Raw genomic sequence first — 21,345 nt, 5'->3', positions numbered from 1 at the left:
TATATGATTTAACTCATTTTTCTAATTATCTGTTTAAACTTTTTAATGCAAAAATATTTTTTATATAAATGAAAAAATAGAATTTATATCTTTTTTTTTCATTTTTTTCAATGGGCTTACACAACTTTTCAGGATGTTTTTATTAGTAATGTTTCTTTTATTATCACAACAGTCACAGTTTCTCATAGGAGCCTCTTGTTACAACCAAATATCCACATTCAGTTCAGACTTTTTTTTTTAATTTACATCATTCATAGCATTGATTTAATCTCTTAAGAATTTTCTCATGAATGTCTCTTGAGTGGACAAAAAAGTGCAAATAATACCAAACATTTTTAGTTACAGGTAACACTGCGCACACTACACTATTGTGCACGACCGACGTTAGAAACAGAAAGTGCCCCCCCCCAGCGTGTGGATCTCTGGTCTTAGATTACATAAGTACAGATCATCGAGTGAGAGACGATGATGGCGAGCGAGAGTGCAAGGACCACATTTAGGAGGGAGTGATGGATGACAAAACACGTGACTGCTACGAGAATAAATGTTACAGCAGGCAGAAGAAAAACAGGAAAAAAATGCACATCAAGAGTGAGTGGTGATGTGAAGTCACTATCAAAGAGTGCTGTGTTGTGGTGATTTTGGCAGATTCTTTACATGTTTCTGGCGAACTTGGTCACAGACAGCGTGAGGATTCAAAAGGGACGGGTCATCACCGACAGCGCACGAAAACCTCCGTCAGAGTGGAGTTGTTGCTCCCCCTAGCCCTTTTGACAAAGGTTCCACCCCATGAAACACCTTTCTTCAATTTCACAACCACTGTGACGGCTTCATTCAAAAACGGTTGGCTCTTGCGATTGGCTGCTGAGGACTTGCTCAGTTATGACGTCGTCATCGGCTTGGATCTTGTTTAGAAGCACATGCTGTTGATACTTGCTTAAATAGTGTTTGGATATTGGTTGCGTATTCAATAGCCTGTGAGGGATACTAGGGCTCACAGATGGGTTGTCATGGTGACGGTGGGCGGCGATGACTGAGTCTACGAGCACGCCGGTGTTACTTGATGATTTGAGGACAGTCGCTCCAGGCTTTGGCCTTCCTCTTGGCCAGGGCCAGCCAGGCCGGTTCTGTCGTGACCTGCGGCGAGTCGCTGGTGGGGAAGCGCTTTGACACGTCTTTAACAGCAGGGGGCGACGGCGTCGAGTCTGAAATCTCAACTGAGAAAACATCAGACATGAGTACTTTTGAAATCGCTCTAGATCCACATAATTTAAACTCCACTGAAAAGATAATCTGTACGATAAGAATTTTCCATCTTTGTATCAAAAGAGTGAGTTTTTGGCTCTCACCCGTGACAGAGCTGGGCAGCGTGTTGGCCTTCTTCAGTTGTTCTCTGCGCTCGAATCTTCCCAGAAAACTGTCTGGCCTCTTGGGTTCTTCTGGTGTCTGGGGCTTGGAGCCGGGACTGGCACTCCCTCTGCTCTCAGTGGGGCTCAGTGATGTGACCTACAAAGATCAGAAGCAGCTGATTACTGGTGGATAGCATCCAGGGCAACACTGGGCGAGCTGGGAAACACACGCTGTCTCTCTCCCGCGCCTGCTTCTCTGCCAGCTTGGCTTCTCTCTGGCTCCGCCGCTCCTCGCGGTTCTGTTGCTGCTCCCTGAAGCCCTTCTGCTTCTGAAGGGCCAGTGTGATCCACAGGGGTCCCGCCTCCTTGTCCTGGACCTTTGAACTGTCCAGTGAATGTCGGCTCTGCAGCGAGGGTTTTTCTGTTGGAGAGCATGAAGAGTCTGGAGTGACAAGCTTGGACTGTTTCATCTTCAACTTAAAGTCTGTCAGTCTGTTGTCAGTCAGGCTCACCGGTCAATGTGGTACTCACCTCTCTTGAGCTCTGTCTTTCTGTCCACCTTCTCTCTCCAGGGGATGTTGATGGACGGAAAGAAAGACCTCTTCTCCTTTGGCTCTTCTTCACCTTGGATGTGACCTTGGCTGCTGCAGTGCAGCTGAGATGCAGCTGTCAAGTCCTCACCCACAGTTATCTGTTCATGACCAGGTGAATCACCCCCACCCAGTCTGTGGACCTCAGACGGAAGCCCTGGAAGCACTTTGGGCAGCGGTGAGAGCGGGGGCGTCTGGACTCTGCCGGTAGGTTTCGGTGATGTGGCAGGTCTGCGGTAGAGTGAAGACTTGGACGGCACTTTGTCGCCGTCGTCGCAGCTGGATTTGCGTGATTTGGTGGGAGCTGCCACATGGGTGCTGTGAAGGTACTTGCTCACGACCTTTTCCTTTTGAGGAGATGGGGTTCTGGATTTGTCAGAGAACACGAGTGAAGTGTCCGCGTCTGGGTCAATGGGGGTGAGGGGAGAGGGGACCCCGTCAAAGCTGTCTCCAGCGCTGTAGCGTTTCTTCCTTTTCTCTGTTGACTGCTCGCTGTGGAAGCGAAGAGAGTAGTTGGTTCTCCTCAACTTGATACCAAACGGCGAAGGCTTCTCTTCAGCGCCCTCCTCGTCCTCCCTCCTCATGGCCTCAGTTTCACTGTGACCCCTGGTCCTCATTTCAGTTCCCTCAGAGGCTGCAGTGTTGGGAACAAGGAAAGAAGGAAGGTCTTTGGCAAACATACATTCCTCCGATCCTCGTTCAGTGATTCGGACTGTTTTGCTGGTCCTGTTTGGCGCTTGCCTGCTTGTAGCAGGTGGCGCTGAAGCAGCTGGTTCTTCATCAGCATCGTCTACACTGAAGACCTCAGAGTTCCTGTTCGAGTCCCCAAACTTCTTCTTAGCAGGGGTGATGGAGAACTTGGGGCTGGCCGACATGGTCTTTCTGAGGTTCATGTGGGCAAACGCTGATTGTTCTTCGGTATTTGATGAAGGCTGGTTCTTGTTCTGGTCCTGTTGCTCATCATACTTCCCTTCTTCAACTCCCTTGAAGATCTTAGACCTGATAGTGGCCCACTCGGCCAGGACGGCTGCGCTGTCTGATGACACTGAGGCCTCTGTCAGGGATTTGGTTTTGCCCGATTTGCGGTCTGGAGAGGTTTTACTCTTGGTTGTCAGAGGCATTCCTTGAGTCTTTCTGTCCTCTCCCAGACCCAGAAGAGATTTACAAGCCGGGTCTTTGATCTGGTCCATATTAACAGCAGTCCCACAGAGCTGCGCCCCAGTCACCAGTATGGCAGTGTGGGGAACACACTGAGATGTTGGCAGGTTTGGTGACTCTGGACCTTCAGAGGAGGAAGCCTTCACTATGTCCCTCTGATCTGTAACAGCACCACTCTGCTGACTAGAGGAAGGAGTAACTGGTGACAGGTTGACCTTCTGGAATAAAATCTGTTTCTCTCCAGAAGATACTTTGAAGGAGAAAGGCTTCTGCCTCTCCTCCATTTCCCTCCAGCGCAACTCCTCTGCTCTTCTCTTCCTCTCTTGTGGATCAGAGCCGCTGTCCATCTCTGCTGAAGACAACCTCTTCAATTCTTCCTCCTTCCTTTTTTTCTCTTCAGCTTCCTTCCTTTTCCTTTCCTCAATCTCCTGCATCTTCTTCTTTACAGCTGCCTCCTTTTTCTTTCGGTCCTCTTCCTCTCTCTGCTTTTTTGCACGTTCAGCTTCAAGCTCCTGCTGCCTCCTCTGCTCTTCTTCCTGCTTCTTCTTCTCTTCTTCTTCTTTTCGTTTCTTTTCTTCCAGCAGTTTCTTCTCTTCCTCTTCCTTTCGCTGACGCTCCCGTTCTCTCATCATTTTCTCTTCTTCTTTTCGCTGACACTCCTGTTCTTCTCTCATCCTTCTATCCTCCTCTTCTTTACGTATACGCTCTTGTTCTTCTCGCATCCTTCTCTCTTCCTCTTCTTTTCTCAGACACTCCTGCTCTTCTCGCATCCTTCTCTCTTCCTCTTCTTTTCGCAGACGTTCTAGTTCTTCTCGCGTCCTCCTCTCTTCCTCTTCTTTTCGCAGACGCTCCTGTTCTTCTCGCACCCTTCTTTCTTCCTCTTCTTTTCTCAGACGCTCCTGTTCTTCTTGCATCCTTCTCTCTTCCTCTTCTCTCCGCTGTAGCTCCTCACGTTGTCTCCTCTCTTCTTCCTCTCTGATCCTCTTTTCCTCTTCCAACCTCCTCTTCTCTGCAGCCTCACGTAGCCTGTTCTCCTCCTCCTCTTTTTGGATGCGCTGCTGCTCCTCCAGCAGCCTCTGACGCTCCTTCTCAAGTTGATGCAGCTGCTGCTCTTCTAGAGCTTGTTTCCTCTCAATTTCTAGTCTTTCTTCCTCCTCCCATCTCTGTTTCTTCAAATCTCCCTCCTCAACAGAAGTCCTCCTCAGGACAGCAGAGGAGACGCCAGCCTCTTCAAGCTCCTCCTGGAGGACACCATGAGTTGGCACCTCCTGGAGATCCTGCGGAAGAAGGAGTTTGCTTAAACTCATTGTGCACACACAGACCTCACATTCACCTACCTGTGTGAATCGTCGGTGTTTACGAGAAACCCTTTGATTTTTGGGTTTAATGGACAGTTTATGTTTAGCAGCTGCGTTGTCCAAGCGAGGTACTGACTGCGGGACTGCGTCCAGGTTGATGGATTCGATTGTTCCAGTAGGTGGAAGAACTCTTTTGGACCGTGGGGACTTTACAGGTGTGCTCTGTGCACGGGAGACTGGGGCTTCATGAACCTGCTTTTGTTGAAAATTAGAAAAATAACAGAACAAATGTTCATGATGAGCTGTGGATCATAATGGTTCAAATTTAGAATTCAGCTTGGTGTCTTTTAGTAGAGAAAGAAGAAACTGAAGAGGCAGTTGTGTGTAGTGTGTCTGCCGTTGTGTCAGGCCATAGATGAAAAACTAGTCTACTATCACACAACAAAACAATGGCTTAACCATGATATTCTTCGTCATGCAAGAACAAAAACTGTCAGTTAAGTCAAAAATGACTGACCTCCGTTTGTGCTGACTCGGCCTCTACCTGCGCCATCACTTTCATCGGACTCTGAGGGACTTCATCCTCATCTGAACTTCCATCATCCCCCTCGCTCCTCCTCACCGACGGAGGCTTCTGCCCAAACTTAATACTTTGTGCAATCTGCTTCTATTCAATGGACAGAAAAACATATAAATTATCCTCCCCCACCAAATGAACCGTTGCTGGATCTGAATGGCTGTGATTCAATACCTGCAGATTCCTGACTTTATCTGAGACGTTCTCCTGCGACATGGTGTATTCCAGAGAGGGCTGCTTTACTGACTCTTCTGGGATGAAGACGCTGTCGTGGGAGAGGGACCTCGACCCGATAGGATTCAAATCCCTGCAGGAGCCGAACAGATCCCTTCAGTGTTGCAGTCACCACCGTGAAACAAGGGGGATACAGCAGTAGAAGGAAGCCGCCTTCTGGATGACTTGCTTTAGCAGGTGCGAAGCTCAGATAAGTTTCCATAGTAACTGATCCAACTCGTCTATATATATTATCTAGGGTCAAAAGTGAACATTTCCTGTGATCCAGATGCCATGAAATCCTTTCACTTGATGAGTACATAGTGCACAGCTCTTGGAAAGTAAACGCAGTAGTTCATATATCAATGTTTCTATCTGATTCATGAGACTGCCTGAGTAACTGTTGCTAGCTTGTAGGTGTAATTTGGACTGTAATATTCCCGCCGTTATCCTGATCAAACATCTTGTTATCTGTGCTCCTCTTATCTCTATGACAGTCCTCTTGCTTTCAGGTTACCTGTCTTCTCAACAGAGGTTTTCCTCTTTTTACTAAAGCCACAATGACTCTTGAAAGATATGAAGAGTTTTTTTTTCTTTTTTAATGACAGCCATCTCAGGTATGCTCAAAGAAATTGAAGCCTTTGGCCAGAGAGGCGTCACAATGTGCTAGCAAAAGGCACGTTACAGCATGTTCACGTCACACAAATCTTGACTTCAAAAATGACGATTAAATCTGCACAGAAATTGAGAAATGTTCAGGATTGCTTGCCTCATCCTTTGGCGACAGGTTGCATAACCACAAAACGCCACATTTATGGCCCACTGTCACTTCCACTTCACACACATATGTAAAGGGAATCTCAAAAGCAGTTTAATATCCAACTCTGAGAACAGGTTTTTCACCTCAGATTCTGGTTGGCATCCTCCTCATCTGACACAACTCCATGGCAGGCTTCCCCGGGACAGACACCAATCTTCAGCTCTGCTCCATGAAAGCGAGCGTCCACGTCCCTCTTCTTCTTCTTCCTAAAGAGTCTCCTGAAGGGCTGGAACTTGCCCAGTCGCCTTTTCTTCTCTGTTGGTGAAAGACCACAGATGTCATGAAGAGACCGAAGGAACAGAGTGTGTGAAGGCGCGACCTCCCCATGTGTCATTACACTGCAAAGATGAGATAATAAAATGGATTGGGTAATTATCAAGCCGAACATGACGGGGGAGTGACGAACAGCTTGGCACCTACTAGTGCAATTACCTTTCACAGGCACGAGCAAAGTCCAGCCTGCGGGCCATTTGCAGACACTGGTCAAATGTCTATATGGCCTGCAGCACCTGTGGCTGGCTAGTAGGACTGGGCAAAAATGAAAATCACAATGAAAATTCCAAGCACATTTATGACTACCAGACTCCTGGCCTTTGTTCTTTTGGAGGCAGACAGGAAAACAAGTTACAGTACGAAGCGCCGCCACTTAGCGGCTCAACAGCAGAGCATTTTCATTGGACTTGATGGCTCTGCATGACCACTCACCAACGCATTTTATGACTTGCAGTTTAGGGCCTCAAATGGCTCCCAGGCTAGATGTTCGATGCGCCTTACTTCATGCATCATCAGTTGGTAACCAAATTCCAAAACATGTTCAACTTTGAGGCAGGCAGCGTATATACAAGTAACATCCGACACACGACCGGGATCGGTTCCGACCAACTGCTCATAAATCAGATTGGAGTTAAGTTGAATGCCATTCAAAATAGCTGGCGCAAGGGTTATATGTACTACTGTAGTGGTGGATCGCTGCGTGAGAGTGAGATGCTGGGATACTGTGCTGCTGTGTTGCCGGGCTGCTATGTGCTGCAGTGCCAGACATTGACAAAAAAAAAAAAACAGCATCTGCTGGCCGTGGTCGTAAGTACAGGTGGACGGAAGTCGAGCAGGTTGTAAGTCGGATGTTACTTGTACCTTATATCGAGGCATAATGTCCATCTTTTTGTTTACTTCCTTGCTCTCTGCTTTTTGCGAACAATGTGGTGGTTCAGTGGGTGAACCAAGTGGCTGAAGTTACAAAGCCACTCTACACCACAGCGCCGGGCCTTCGCACCGATCAGCTGGTATCTATTTCAGAGCTATTAGTAGCAACTGGTGCTGGGTTTCATTTGGCTTCTGGCTAAAACACAGGTATCATGGGGTGATGCCAAATATTAGACAGTGTTTAATAAGGGACCCTGTATTTAGAATTGGTTGTGGGCAGCAGTTTTATATTTTTCCAGATTCTGACCTTTAGGATGACAATGGCACTTGCAAGTTTTGGAGAACAACACAATAAGCTTCTATGTCGATTAGATTAGATTAAATGGCCTTTATTAGTCTTTCTCTGTCAGACATTCATCAATGATGAAGGTGCTTGTTTTAAATGGGGTTTGAAAGCAGGGGACAACCCAATGAAAACTCAGGCTCAATGTGAACCATTAACCTGGTGTTTTGGGTTCAGTTTCTCTCTTCAATGTCAAGCAAAATCACAAAGTCATGGTCTTCTGGTGAGCCAATATCCATCCAAGATCTAAAACATGCCACCTAGTCCTCCTCATTTTTGAAGCCAGAGAGAGACGTTCAATTTGGTCCAGGTTGCACCTTGTCACCAGTGAGGTGAAGAGGACTGAGAACATTGTACAGTTTCTTTGAGGCAAGTGTGCAGCTGAAGCAACAGGCAAAATAACCCTTCCATAATTCTACAATCCAGTTCCAAACGGAACAAGAACTCCAGTGCAAGCAGGTGATGAGCACTGTCACTGTCAGAGACTAGGTGTCACAACTTCCCTAACCAGGTCTTGATCCAGGTTCAGGTTAGCCCCATCCTCTACAGATTCCCTGGAGCAGAGAGTGATACTCGGGATTCTCCTTTGACAGCAACTCTGGTTTTGTTTGAAGGTGTCAGTAGGTTTATAGTAGGGCTGCAACACAATTGACTATAATCATCCACTGAATTAGTTGCAAACAGGTTTATGAGTGCTGTGGTGACGCCATTGCTCCCTTTTCCACTCCTTGTCACAATCCGCAGTAAGAGGTCAAATGGCTGACGCACTGGGACCCTGGTGACTCACAACATCGGAAGTATGGGAACATTTCACAATGGACACTTCAAAAATTAAAGTGAGATGCAACATTTACCATGCGAACCTTTCAGAACATTCTGAGCAATTCGGATTAGGGCTGTAACAACCAGTCGACAGAGTCAAGAATGAAATTAGTCACTGAAGGGTTCATTGAGTCGACTAGTCGTGACGTCATTTTAGCACAATCTGCAGTAAGAGGAGAAACAGCTTATGTGACTATCGCAACCCAAAACATGGAGTGTGGGACCATTTCACATCAAAGGGCATATACATTTGGAAAAATGAAAACGTAGAGTTTCGAAACAAGATTTAAGTGTTTCCTACAGTTACATTACATTTTTTAATTTAATTTTATTTATGCAACTACTATGCAGGTGTTTATAACAATTTACATGCATTTATTCAATTTTTACATCTCCACAAGCGGACATGTTGGCGAGTTCGCCAACCGGTAAACGTCACATGACAATCTGTCCACCAATTATTAAGGTAGGTGGCTAAAAATAGTGGTCAATTGCCAAGCAACCTAAATACCACACATCTCACACCAAGGACACGAGACTCACAAGAGCCCTTAAGTTTTACACGACATCAGCAACATCACAGCAGAGCTAAGCGGCGACCGCTTATTCAGTGGTACTGGATCAAAGCAGAGTCGATCCTGTAACCAAGGTGCGTTTGTTTGTGACGTAGCAATCCAGAGTTTGTTATTTCACATGACTTATTTTGCAAAGGTCAAAACAACAGGACAATTTCTTTTTTAGTTGGGAGTGGTGTGACATCAATACAACCACTTTATTAATAGTAGTAGTAGTATTTTAATGTTACCTGATGCTATGTGATTACATTATTTGGACGGAAATCCCTGTTTCAATTTTAAGCTCTGCAGCGGTTGTTTGGATGTAAACAGGGTCCGTATGTGTGAGACCATGCATGCTGAAGGACCACTCGTCTTCTGTCAGAAGAGCACTCAGGTGAGACTGTGGTGCGACACTGACGGTTGGTTCCCCTGCATCCCGTGTTCCTACTCTAGTAAGAGAGCCATAATGCACGGCCCGCGGCGGACTCGCACACTCATGCATGAAACAGGACTGGACACTTTTCCAGGGCCGCTCAGCACGAATTTCCAGCAACGCTATGGTTTCTCTTTGTTTACAGTCAAGAAGACTTTTCCAAAGTGGAAGACTAGTTGAACTCAAAGGTAGACAAGAACTTGTGAAAAAAAGGTCAGCGAACAAGCTCATAACTGTAATGAGCTTAGAGATAATAACCCAAGGAATGTCAGCTTGATTTGTTGCCATTTCTGACATGAATACTAAGTGAATTATGGTCTGTTCACATTGATGTACATGAGTTTAAAGCCAAGTGAAGTTCCCATCAACTAACACTGCACCCTCACTCTCAGAAGCTGTGGTTCTATATTTCTGCATTATTCATTTGCTGTGCATCTTTCATGGTGTGGTACATCTTTGTGGAATCGGCTCAGGAAAATGTACAACTCTTGAAAGGAGTTAAAGGGGAAGTGAGCAAAGAGAAAAACAGCACACCATCTAAAATCACACCTGGAACCTCACAGCACTCAGCAAACCACACGTTTCTTAAAAAGAGCGGCGTAAACATCACCAATGCCTTTTTAAGAATTAATTGTCTCTTTACCTTGATTTTTGAATTCTGGGACCTCTAATTTCAGGTCATGCATATTTGCGGCAGCACCTGTCGCCATGGTTCCTTCACACCTTGAGGTTGGAATAAGGTTGTCAGATTAAAAAAGTTCCTTTTTCTCAAACTAAGCAACAGAAGGATAGCGTAGCAAAAAAGCACTTTACATAATCTCTGTTCAAAGGTTTGTTTTTTTTTTACTTTCCTCTCCGCCACACTAATGTCCAGCTCTGTTTGCTCTTGCGGAATAAATAGACCCCAGTGGCCCTCTGAGGAAGCTTTATGTGTTCATCGAAAGATGGAGATAAAAGTCAACAGTAAATCTTCAAAGACAATGAGCAGTGACGTGACATTACCAAAGCTTTTGCTCTTGAAAGTCAGTATCAGCAGCTGAGTAAACATTTAGCTCAGCGCCATTCACTTCCCAAGAAAGTCAACGTTACAAGTAAATTATAAAATATGAAGAAACCAGCGGAAACACATTATGATAGGAATGGGTAGTAATAAACCAAAATATATTAGTTATCCATTAAATAAACATTTAATCCCAATAATGTAGGAAAAATAGAAGCACAGATGATTTGTTGGACAAGTGTTCAGTTACATTCGGAGCTGAAAATGATTAACAAGATAACAAAGACAAACACTTGTTTCAACTGTGACCCACTGAGACAAAGGACCAGAAGCCCTCTGGTCTGTTAGGATTCAGGTTCTCCACAAAGGAGATCAAGAGCGAAGCAGGTTTTAATAATCTTGTGAGCAGACAGGAACCAACAAACCACAGATGTCAGAATGAACTTTGAACACCCTCCGTCATTCACCAACAGACTTCTCTCTGAGTTGGGCAAACCACACACAAGAGATCAGCTAGCTGGGAAGCTTTTGACAGACAGTTCAAAAATGTTTTTTCAAAAAAGTTTTTTTTCCTCAGCATTTTCATGAAACATGAAAACCCAAGTCCGTGTAGCCGTCAGAGTTTTCTCTGCACTCCACTTGGGTTACGGACTGTTTCTTGCCAATGTTCTCTACAACAACCTTGGCATGTGGACATGGGAAATATATCAAAACATAAATAAAATTGGGGAAAAACAATTGGCTCCGTCATGTTGGAGGAATTGTAGATCAGATACTATTGGCAGGATGTGTATGGAATAACTGAAAATATTTAGGGGTATAATATTTCACATTCCAGCGCCGTGATGTATCTGGGCATTAATTCAAATACTGTATGTAAAGAAATTATTGTACTAATATTTGTTTGATTATTTATGGTCTATTAATATAAAAATATGTATAATCACTAGCAGTACATTTGAAATTAAACTACTGAATGAGAGCTGGATAAATGGAGAAAATGGGCCTTGTTTCCACAGCAACAACATGGATTGGTTTTAGTGAGTCACCGTGTATTTAGAACTTCAAAAGATGTGAGCACACTGTACAAGCAATCTTTTTTAAAATTAATAATTCATATTTTCAATTTTTGTTCATTTCAATTTGAAAAAAAATCATGCTCATTCTATTCAGACTGAACTTAAATGTTTGAAGGTTAAATGTTTCAAAAACATCAATATCAAGTTAAGTCTTAAAAATCTACTCGTATATCATTATTGAACGACACCTTTTAATATTATTTTTACGTTTTATGTTATGCAAAGCTCAAAGCTCTCCAAGCATTCCTGCACATTTTGTCAATTATGTTATTGATAATTTTGCTCTTAATCACTGCGGCCTTTGTATCATTTTTGTTATTTTCGCTTCATTGTCCAGCCGCTAACATTAGTACCAGGTTTCAATTTGTTCTCATGAAAACTGACAGTAGCTCTACAGTAGTTAAGTATGAACACATAATGTCACAGCACGACCTGAAACCCTTGTGAAGAGGGTTCATTTTCCCAACATTCCTCCTCGGAGCTTCCATTATTATTATTGTTGTTGTTGTTATAAAAAGCAGTGGTAATGCAATCTGAAGTCTTGGGATGAGGGAACACAACAAAAGCTAGCACAAGGAGCACGATTCAATCCTACCAAACCTGAAGGCTTCAGAACTGTGGGAGATAAGTGGAGTAATTACAACCAGCGGACTGCAGGAACATCCTCAGAGAAACTAAAGGAGGATGGCTGGTTTACGTAACGTACTGTGGTGCCTCGGAAACACTAAATGGACCTGCTGAAGCCGCCCCCAAGCAAGTAACTGTCATGAGACAGCTATACTCCACAGGATTGCTTTGCTCACCACAAGATTAGCGAGTAATTGTGAACGCTATAACACAAGCAATAATCCGGACAGCAGTGGATGTGTAAGCTGAAGCTGTGGAATAATTTAGGTTAACAGCTGGAAGTGTTTGCAGCAAAGTGGCTGAGTTGGAAAGATGATGGAGAAAAGAGGAGGAGCGGTCATGTGCGCCACACCAACACAGTAATGTCTTTGACAAGGTGACGGCTGCAGTGGCGTACGACACTGACTCGACTCAACATTGCGCTTCAGCGATAAACTGCCGGCTCCACGTCAATTCATGATGACACACAGGAACTGGCGAAAGCGTGGCTGAGTTAGTGAGGTAAAGAGCTAAAGCTACTACGACAGCCAGCTAATGCACACAGGGATTTGAAGTCAAGACCGTCCTGTCAGCAACACGATCAAAAAAAAGTGTTTAATACGCAGAAATCATTCAGTTGCAGTCCAAAGAAGGGTCAACCCAGGAAACAACCATGGAAAGATGTATGTAGTAGCTTTGAACAAGACAAAACTATGTTGGTATTTACCAAAAGGAGGGAGTGGAAGTTGGAAATTGGTTGTGTGTAAAGTGAACTGGCACCTCACGGAGCAAGAATTTAAGGGATTAACCCTAATGTAAGATGTAATGCAAGTATCTTCGCACTGAGCTGATTCTGGAAGATTGTAACTGCGTATTAAGACACTAAATCCAGGAGAGTTAAGCCATTGTGCGAGGAAGCACATCTGGATCTAAGAAGATCATGTATTGTAAATGGAATCAAAGGACATGATAAGGAATTTCCTTTGATTCCACTAGATTTCCACATGAAAAGACAGTGAACAGTAGGAAGCAGCAGGTCAGGCTGGAAGCTCCCGTGGACCTTCTCAGGTAAAACACTCATCACTATCACCGATCAGCTCAGGGAAGGACGAGAAACAGCGAATCCGTCTCATCCACTTGATCCTCTGAAGTTTGAACAGTCACTGGTTGCCATGACAACAGCAGCCAGAGGACACAGACGACTCACACTCCAGACTACTTCATTTGCATGAATACCCCATGCTATGATTGCTAGTTGCAACAACTGCCAAGGCTCAGCCAAAATTCCAGGTCAGACTTCATCCAGGGGGCAGCAGGGAGGAGTGATCTGCTCCCTCCCCAAAACAAGATATTACATAACGATGAAGATAAACATTTCAGTCAGTGTCGACATCTGTGTGGTGTTAATTCAAAGGCAGATCATTCGACTTGAGAGAAGTAATATTCGGTTTTACAAAGGTTTTGGGAGAGCATCTGTTTCAGATGAGAAGCAACTGATTCTCCCCACTGAACCGTAGGGATACATTTTCATGACCCTCACACATTTTCAAATAACTGTACAAGGCTGGATTAACTACTTTGTATTACATATCATTATTAAAATACAAACACTTGACTTGACCTGACATGCATAAGACCATGAAGGGTGTTCAAACCTTGAACCGAATCAGCTCTAAAATACAGTAAATAATGAAGAGCATCAAATAATTTTGAAAAAAGAACAATTAAACACAATGTGTTTTTTTAAGAGCCTTTAAAGCTCATCAAAATATGGTACTGTAAAGGTGTGTTACTCAACATGGTTACAGTAAGAAACCCAGCGAGGCACCAGGTTTGGGGTTCGCTAAACCACTCAAGACTGGAACTAATGGTTGTTTCATTGTATCCTAAAAAGAGAGCGACTGACCGACTCAACATTCAGATTTAAATTTAATACTGATTCATTCCCACCAAATACGTACCCTTTTGGAACAGCCTATAAAAGAGGTGACGGTTAAGTGCGGAGGGCCAGCAATGGCCGGCTCTCTATCATCCTTGAGTTTGCACTCATCACTGTACAAGCATGGTCTCCGGTTCAGTCACACACTGAAACAAATGGACTGGTCTCTGCCCTATATTTCTGCTAGTTAACAGGCCATTAAAGAGCGGCCCAATATTACACACGGCTCGATCAATAAGCTGGTCAACACATGCAGGAGGTGCAGTGTGATGCGGTAATGGCGGTCAAACTGGGATTAGACTGATCTGTTATTCAGATGATCAAAAATAACATGAAAAATCTACTAAAATGCTGAACAGCGGCCAACATTTACAACCAGGAGCTAAAGCTCAGTCAGAATCACCACACAATAATCACATTACACCAAGAAGGAAATGTTCAAGTGTCAACTGTAACTGCAAAATGACACATTGAACTGAAATGTAAACAACTATCTAACACCAAGGTATTCTGGTGTGACAACAAAGTGACTGGTTATTTACACAAGTTAGACAAACACATTGACCCGATCATTACACTATTGACTAGCAGGTGGTATCTGAGGAACCCTTAAGGAATCTACTGAATGAGTCACATGGAACATCTTCAGTGTGCATCTTCACTGGGAAATGACTCTCCAGAGAGTCAGCAGCGCTAAATTCTTAAACGATATTTATAGTTTCATGAACTGGCTCTCTGCTGCAGGAAATCCCACAAGTGTGAGAATCCTGTTTCTGCAGAATAAACAACAACAGGATGTTAAACATAACTCAAAACACTTGAGTGCAAAGAGCCAGTGACAAACACCAGCTCCAGCACGTCTCCGGTATTTATTTCTGTATGTCTCCAAGGTGTTTGCGGGAAAAACTATGGATTTCAATGTGACACACACAGTGTATCACATGACCATGAGTCCATTTTCCACTCTGGTTCACTGACGGTGTGCAAACCACAACAGAGACGCCACAGTCTCTCCACACTTTCACACGGTTTCAGCAGTTCATACTCATAAACCACGCTGCAGTCCAGTAATATTCATGCGCTCAGAAGATATCTTCTGGTTACGACCGACTGTAGCAACAAACACACATAGTCTGCATTTGCAATGTACATACTAGCAGAACATGAATACACACACAAGTGTTTGAGTGAAAGAATGTCTTCTTACCGTCCGCTGGTTTCTGTGCGTGTGTGCCTTTGAGTGTGTGTTCCACCTGCCTGCTGTCACTGTGGATCTAGGGCATTACCTGGAGTCAGGTGTCATTGACGACTAAGCTGTGTGTGTGTGTGTGTGTGCGTGTGTGAGGACATGCGCGGCATCCATCACTTTGATAGCAATTTGATTTTCCTTCCGAAGGGAGGACACAACATTGAAAAGCTGTATGTTGTCGCACATGTACAGTCACGGTGTGAGGATGCTGGTGTGTGAAGGGGCTGTGCTGTGTGTGTTAGTGCTGCTCTGCTGCTGAGGAGGCACAAAGTGTCACTTTGTTTCTCATCCAGACAGCCAGTGCAGTAGAACAGAGTGGCATTCACCATTTCCACGAGCTGATGAACACAAAGGCGGGATTGTGGGCGAACAGTATCTGTGTGTGCACATGTGTGATGATAATGTGTCACACCATGACTTTTCAATAATGTTCCAGTCTCAACTTCGATCTGCAATGAACACGCAGTGAGGCTTCTTGGACAAAGAGAAACTACTGCTGCAACTCAGACGCCACAGTTCTGGTTCATGGTTATGTTGCTTGAACTGCAACTATTGCTTGTCTGCCTGCAGAATTAAAGATGAATATTGATGATAAGGTGTGTGTGTGAGACAGAGCTCCCTAATGCACAGGTTTATCACCCATAACGTAAGTAGACAACAGCGTTTACTGAGATGACGCCAAGATCAACCATGCTGCAGCCAGTGCACATGCACAGCTAATGATTCAAGAAATGTGCTGCGTAAACAGACCTTTCAATCTCACACAACATGACATTGACTGCACATTTATCGGACGCACATTTGCAGCAGTCATGTTGGCTAACTAAGATGAAATATTTAAGATTCACACTCTTCCGTTCCTCGGCTTTTACGTAAGCATAGATGTCAAACTCAAGGTCTACGGCCGAACACTGGCCAGCTACACACTTTCAATCACAATGGTTTTCTTGATATAAAATATGGAACTCTTCAAACAAAGTTCTTATCAGCAGGGTTGGGGGATTGCATGATTCCATTTAATATTAATATCCAGTTAATTTTTTTTCCCATTATTGTGGATGCACCTCTCCCCCATGACCACCAGGGGTGTCCATGTTCTGAATCTGACTGATGATGCTGCAGACTGGAAAATATGCTGGTTTAAAACATAGCAGGTGCATTCTGTTGTCACAGAGTCATAATGTCTGATACTAAAACTGAGTGCATGTATTCAGCTAATCCATCAGAGTGGTCTGGTTTGTTGGTGTTTAGGACGGAGGAGGAGGAGGAAAATCGTAAGCCTGTTTGTTAGCCACTGAGCTAACTGCTACCAACACAACATTCAACACTCAGTTCATCGATCTCAGTGTGCTGCATGGCAATTGTTACATTTATTAGTTATGTTATTATGTTGTTGTTAAGCAGTGAACTGTATTATTATTATTTTTTATTAGTAAATTTGCGTTGTTGTATGTTTAATGCCAAACTGTTTCAACAATTGTAGCTTCCATAGTTTTCACTACAGAAAATGGGCATTTTGATATATTTTTATTTATTTAGTCTCTGTACTCCAAAATGTTTGTGATGCAGAAGGAAAGAGTGGGTAAGTAAAAATGGAAAACTATGTTTGTTTGTTGTGTTTCAAGGAGAAGAGACTCTCAGTGTGAAGGTGGCAGTGATGTTGTTCAAATTTATCATTCACTTCATCATTAATCTTAACTACAAACACTCAGATATGTGCAATAACTTAGAGTAAAATCAATAACTTGCCTAAATATTAAAACCCAGACTGATGTTGGTTCATGATTATTTTCATAGTTCTTGTAGACACACTGACACTGACCACTATCCTCAGAACACTCAAATGTTTTCTAACACAAAGAATGTTAAGAAATACCCCGCTGGCCTTTAAAGTTGGGGAAGCAAGGTGAGCTATTTTCAGGTCTTGTCAGGAGTTGAAGTAAGGCCATCAGAGCCCCTGTCTCAGTGGTAGGAGCAGTGATAACATCATAATGACCTATTACATTTGAAGGCACACGAGGAGACACATCTTCCCGGGTCAGAGAAACAGAGCTGACCTGGCAAGACGCCACTTGGGTGGATTGACTCTGAGCTTTTCCTGGGAAATATGAGACTGAGGGGTAAAATCAGAAGTAAACTAGAGCAATAGATGTGAGAAGGCCATTCAGTTAAGCCCACAAGAACAGAAGTGTATCTTAAGATGCAAGACAAGAAATAACTATCACAAAGGCGTAACAAAGTTTACAAACAATCTGAGAGTTTTGCAACAAGTCAGAACAATTGAACGGCATCACCTAGATAATTCAGGGTCTAGTACGGACGCCATTCTTCGGACCTCATCCCGTCTCTTATCACACTCCAGAACAACATTGTTTGACGCTTAAATACCCACAATGACCAGCAGTGAGATGGTCTTTCACAGATCCACCACTGCTGGCACCATGCCATCTCAGTCTCCCAATGTCCCCGTCACCTGACCGTCACTGTAATCCAGCAGACTTGGACCAAGTCATATTTGATGTGTACTATGATCAGGGCCTCCTCCTGTGGCCTGCTGTCGATCACTTGCATTACAATGAAGCAGCTGACATCCCCAATCAATGTGTCCGCGTCACGGATGGAGAAGTCCATCACCGATGACCCTCGGCACGAATCGATAGCGAGCTGTTTAATGGCAGATTAGGGATATATGCATCTGCATCGGGATTACCGCCTGAGAGTTGCAGTGTAAAAGGCGCACAGAGAACAAAGAGTCTGGCCTGGTGTTTTTAGCACGCTCGCCGAAAACCACCACATGACAGCGCGTGTCGTTTCCACCAGACAAAAGGGTCGAGCTTTAAACCATCATCTGCGCAGCTGACATCGCCGTCTGCTGCGCAATTCAGGTCGCGTGAAATCACATCCCATTTCGACGCGCGCGCGCTACGGGGATGAAGGCGTGAGCGGTGTCAATGAAGACGGTGACATTGAGCGCGTCGCGATGGTGGACACGCTCGGACTAACACAGAAGACAGAGAATCACCTGCTTTTCAGAGAGATTCCTCCTCTTGCTTCTGCAGCCGCGGCTCCTTTTGTGTTGCTGATGCTGCGGGTGCACGACGCGGACGCGCGCGCCGCTGCCTGCGAGCTCGGGGAAGGAGGGAGGGCGTGGCTGCGCGCGAGGAGGCGAGCGAGCGGAGGAAGGAGGAAGTCATTAATGGGGATGAGGACGGAACACAACTGTCGCCGGCGGACACGAGGCGCGCTTTCTATGGATCACGGTTTTTAAAATGTGGGCGTCTAAACGTGAAATGCAAAGATTCCTGATTTAATCATCCAGGACTCTTTTTTCGGGTGAAAACACTGAAATATAGCAAAATTGGAATTGGATTAGACATCATTTATTTTGTCATCTGCGATTTTAATTGAATATTAAAAGTGTTTGACTCAAAACACTACGAAGCCCCACAGATGTAATTTTACCTTATCCATTATAGAAACAAGCTTTGCTACTGTCAACGGTTATTTCTCTCAGACTATTGCTGTTTTCGTCATCGATAGATGAGCGACATTAGTTTCAAATTGTTTTAGACAACTGGGTGGTTTTGTTCCTTCGACAGAAAACAAGATCCTTCACTTCTCTCTTCTTCTCAATGCAAGAATCCAATTGACTTTCCTGATTATCTCTTCACATGAAAGAAGAAAATGGCATGTTTCTTTCATTTCAGGGAGAATAGTCAATATTAAGAGGCAATAATGAAATATTTTGCGCAGATTGATTTTATTTATTTATTTGTTTACTTTCAATGAACTGGACAGACAGTGAAAGTTTATGGAGAGACTTAAGTTAAAGATCAGCACTGGTAGAGAGTGTTGATCCTCATGATGTCCCAGTAGGACATTCCCTGCCGCTGGCCAATCTGGACATTGGGGTCGGGGATGGGGGTGATGGAGTCCTTCCCGTACGCGATGGAGAAGGCGGTTCTTCCGTAGTGCATGATGGAGGAGTAGTCGTAGGGAGTGTTGAGGTTGTTGGTGTTCTGCTTGTAGAAGTTGTAGGCCATCTGTGGGTTGATGTTCTCCCAGTTGATCTTCACGTACTGGTCCCGGTCGCTCCTGGTCTGCTCGTGCTGGAAGCCCAGCGCGTGGTTGATCTCGTGCTGGATGATGCCGTGGTAGAGGCAGCCTCTTCTGTTGAGAGACAGAACCTGCATCCCTCCCACTCGGCCCAGAGAGGAGAAGCAGCCGCCTCGGTTCTCAATGCTGATGAAGTCGTACTGGCTCTGACGGGGGACAAAGCGGAGGCAGGTGCTGGTGTGGAAAGATTCCATGGCGTACTCGATCTTCTTCCTCTCCCAGCTGGTGAACTCACTGCTCACAGTGAAGGGGATAGTCACCAGGCCGTCGGAGCCTTTCTTCCACTGGCAGCTCTGGTACCAGCAGCGCATGGCATTTCTGGTTCTGGGAACCATCAGGTCTCCTTCCATCAGAACCTCATCCGTGTTGTTGTTGGAGGCCAGAATCCTGGTGCTGATATCCACAGTGTCGAGGTGGTCCACTGGGATTTCTTCTTCTTGCTGCAAGTGTCGAGCCTGACAGAAGCCGAGCAGGAACAGTAGAAGACTGACACAGAGAACCATCTTCAGGTTTGGTCTGAGCAGAGCTTGGTGAGTTCTGCAGTCTCAGAGCTTGATGTTGGACTGAACCCAGTCCCAGGTCTTTATACTCCACGGCAGAGGTGTGTCTGCAGGATTATGGGTTGGGGTCTACCAAGCTGATCCTAAACAACACTTTGGTGGTAAGGCTTCTCCAGACAAACCTACTACTTAAACAATGTGTGTAATCTTTGGTCAACACTGAACAGTCACGTTTAATGCCTCTTGTTGGAAAAAGCACCCAAAACCTGGTGAGGTGCTCACACACTCTGCAACTCCGAACACACACACGTTTGCATTTATATTTCAATACATTGCCATTAAGCTTTCCCCAGCCTTCCACCCAAAACCTAAAACAAACTTAAACACTTCAACCTAAACTCAGTTATGATGACCCAGTTTTAATCCTCAAAATTGAGGCTTGGACTTGTGGGATCCAGCAAAATGTCGCCCACAAGGAGGTGTGTTTCCAAGGCTTGGTCCCCACAAGTATAGCTATACAAGATACGCACGTTAACATTTATACCCTTGTTAGGACTTTTGGTGGTTTCTCATCGACATGATGCTTTTCCTCAACCTCTCACATTTAAAACAAATGGCTAAACTTAACCGGGACTCTTAACCAAACTTAAACTCAATTGTAATGACCTTGTTGTTTTGAAGTCTTCATCCTCAAATTGAGTCTTAACCTTATGGGGTCCAGCAAAGGGGCCCCACAAGAAGCATTTTTTCCCCAAATTGGTCCTCACTAGGACAGATAAGTTAGTTTGAATGAGAAAACCTCTAAAATGTTGATGGTTGATTTGTTGGAGAGATTGTATCTTATTCAGTTTTCCTGCATGTGCTTGTTTTTGACAGCCATGGGTCACGTGACCGACAGTGCACTGGTGGTAATAGGCTTGAAGGGGGGAAATCTTTAGTCTGCAGTCCAAAGCTAAAAAACACCACAAGCATCAGTCACTTTAAAGTGAGTCCATTTCGTACCAGTCCTAGAATTTTTTTCTGAAATATGTTCATCTTGCTGGGGAGTTATTCTGTTTCGAAACAAACTAACTGTCACAACCTCTTCCGCTGACGTCACCGCCCAACCCACCTCGTCACATCCACACCTGCCTCCAATCTCCTGAAGATATAAAGACCGGACCAACCTGCCAGTCCTCGCCTGTTCGTCAGCCATTCATGGTTTGTCTTCGAGCGAGATGATCTGCTATTTGCCACTTCCTGCTTATTGTATTACCTGAGTTATTTCAGTTGGTCTTTTCTGCCTCAGAGCTTCAGCCTGCCTGCACCTACTGCACTGCCACCGCACAGCCAGCCGGACTCCTGGACTCTCACCACCCATTTGTCTGGGATCTCTACCACAGCATCCGAAGACTCTTCCTGTTCCGCACAATTAAATACCCATCTTCTGCTTCCAATCTGCGTTTGAGTCTCCTGCTTCAGTCAGCGTTACACTAACAGGCGACTAATACATACAGTAACCTCGGCCACTCCACAATGAGTGTTGTTCACAAGAAAAGCACTCAGCGAGTGCA

General features: G+C 44.6%; 2 protein-coding genes across 4 annotated transcripts; both read right to left on the bottom strand.

Annotated features, from left to right (window-relative positions):
* Positions 1-122: 122 nt before the first annotated feature.
* cracd (capping protein inhibiting regulator of actin dynamics) lies at positions 123-18,328 on the bottom strand. 3 transcript variants are annotated; one of them, XM_053866876.1, is made up of 9 exons: positions 18,199-18,328; positions 6,089-6,260; positions 5,147-5,279; positions 4,913-5,062; positions 4,435-4,650; positions 1,881-4,374; positions 1,580-1,770; positions 1,350-1,506; positions 123-1,217 (listed from the first exon to the last, which is right to left on the bottom strand). In XM_053866876.1, exons 3-9 carry the CDS (start codon positions 5,186-5,188, stop codon positions 1,057-1,059), a joined length of 3,411 nt encoding a protein of 1,136 aa, XP_053722851.1. In that variant the 5' UTR covers positions 5,189-5,279; positions 6,089-6,260; positions 18,199-18,328; the 3' UTR covers positions 123-1,056. The 3 variants fall into 3 exon arrangements, with proteins under 3 accessions (XP_053722851.1, XP_053722842.1, XP_053722832.1); XM_053866867.1 differs by lacking the exon at positions 18,199-18,328 and adding an exon at positions 9,947-11,260 and having other exon boundaries at positions 4,435-4,647; XM_053866857.1 differs by lacking the exon at positions 18,199-18,328 and adding an exon at positions 9,947-10,827.
* A 681-nt stretch (positions 18,329-19,009) lies between these two features.
* LOC128759707 (high choriolytic enzyme 1-like) lies at positions 19,010-19,795 on the bottom strand. Its single transcript, XM_053866879.1, has one exon. It carries the CDS (start codon positions 19,793-19,795, stop codon positions 19,010-19,012), a length of 786 nt encoding a protein of 261 aa, XP_053722854.1.
* Between the last annotated feature and the right edge of the window lie 1,550 nt (positions 19,796-21,345).

This window comes from Synchiropus splendidus, chromosome 1, assembly GCF_027744825.2.
Source record: "Synchiropus splendidus isolate RoL2022-P1 chromosome 1, RoL_Sspl_1.0, whole genome shotgun sequence".
Taxonomy (NCBI): domain Eukaryota; kingdom Metazoa; phylum Chordata; class Actinopteri; order Syngnathiformes; family Callionymidae; genus Synchiropus; species Synchiropus splendidus.
This window is presented reverse-complemented; position numbering and strand designations above follow the sequence as displayed.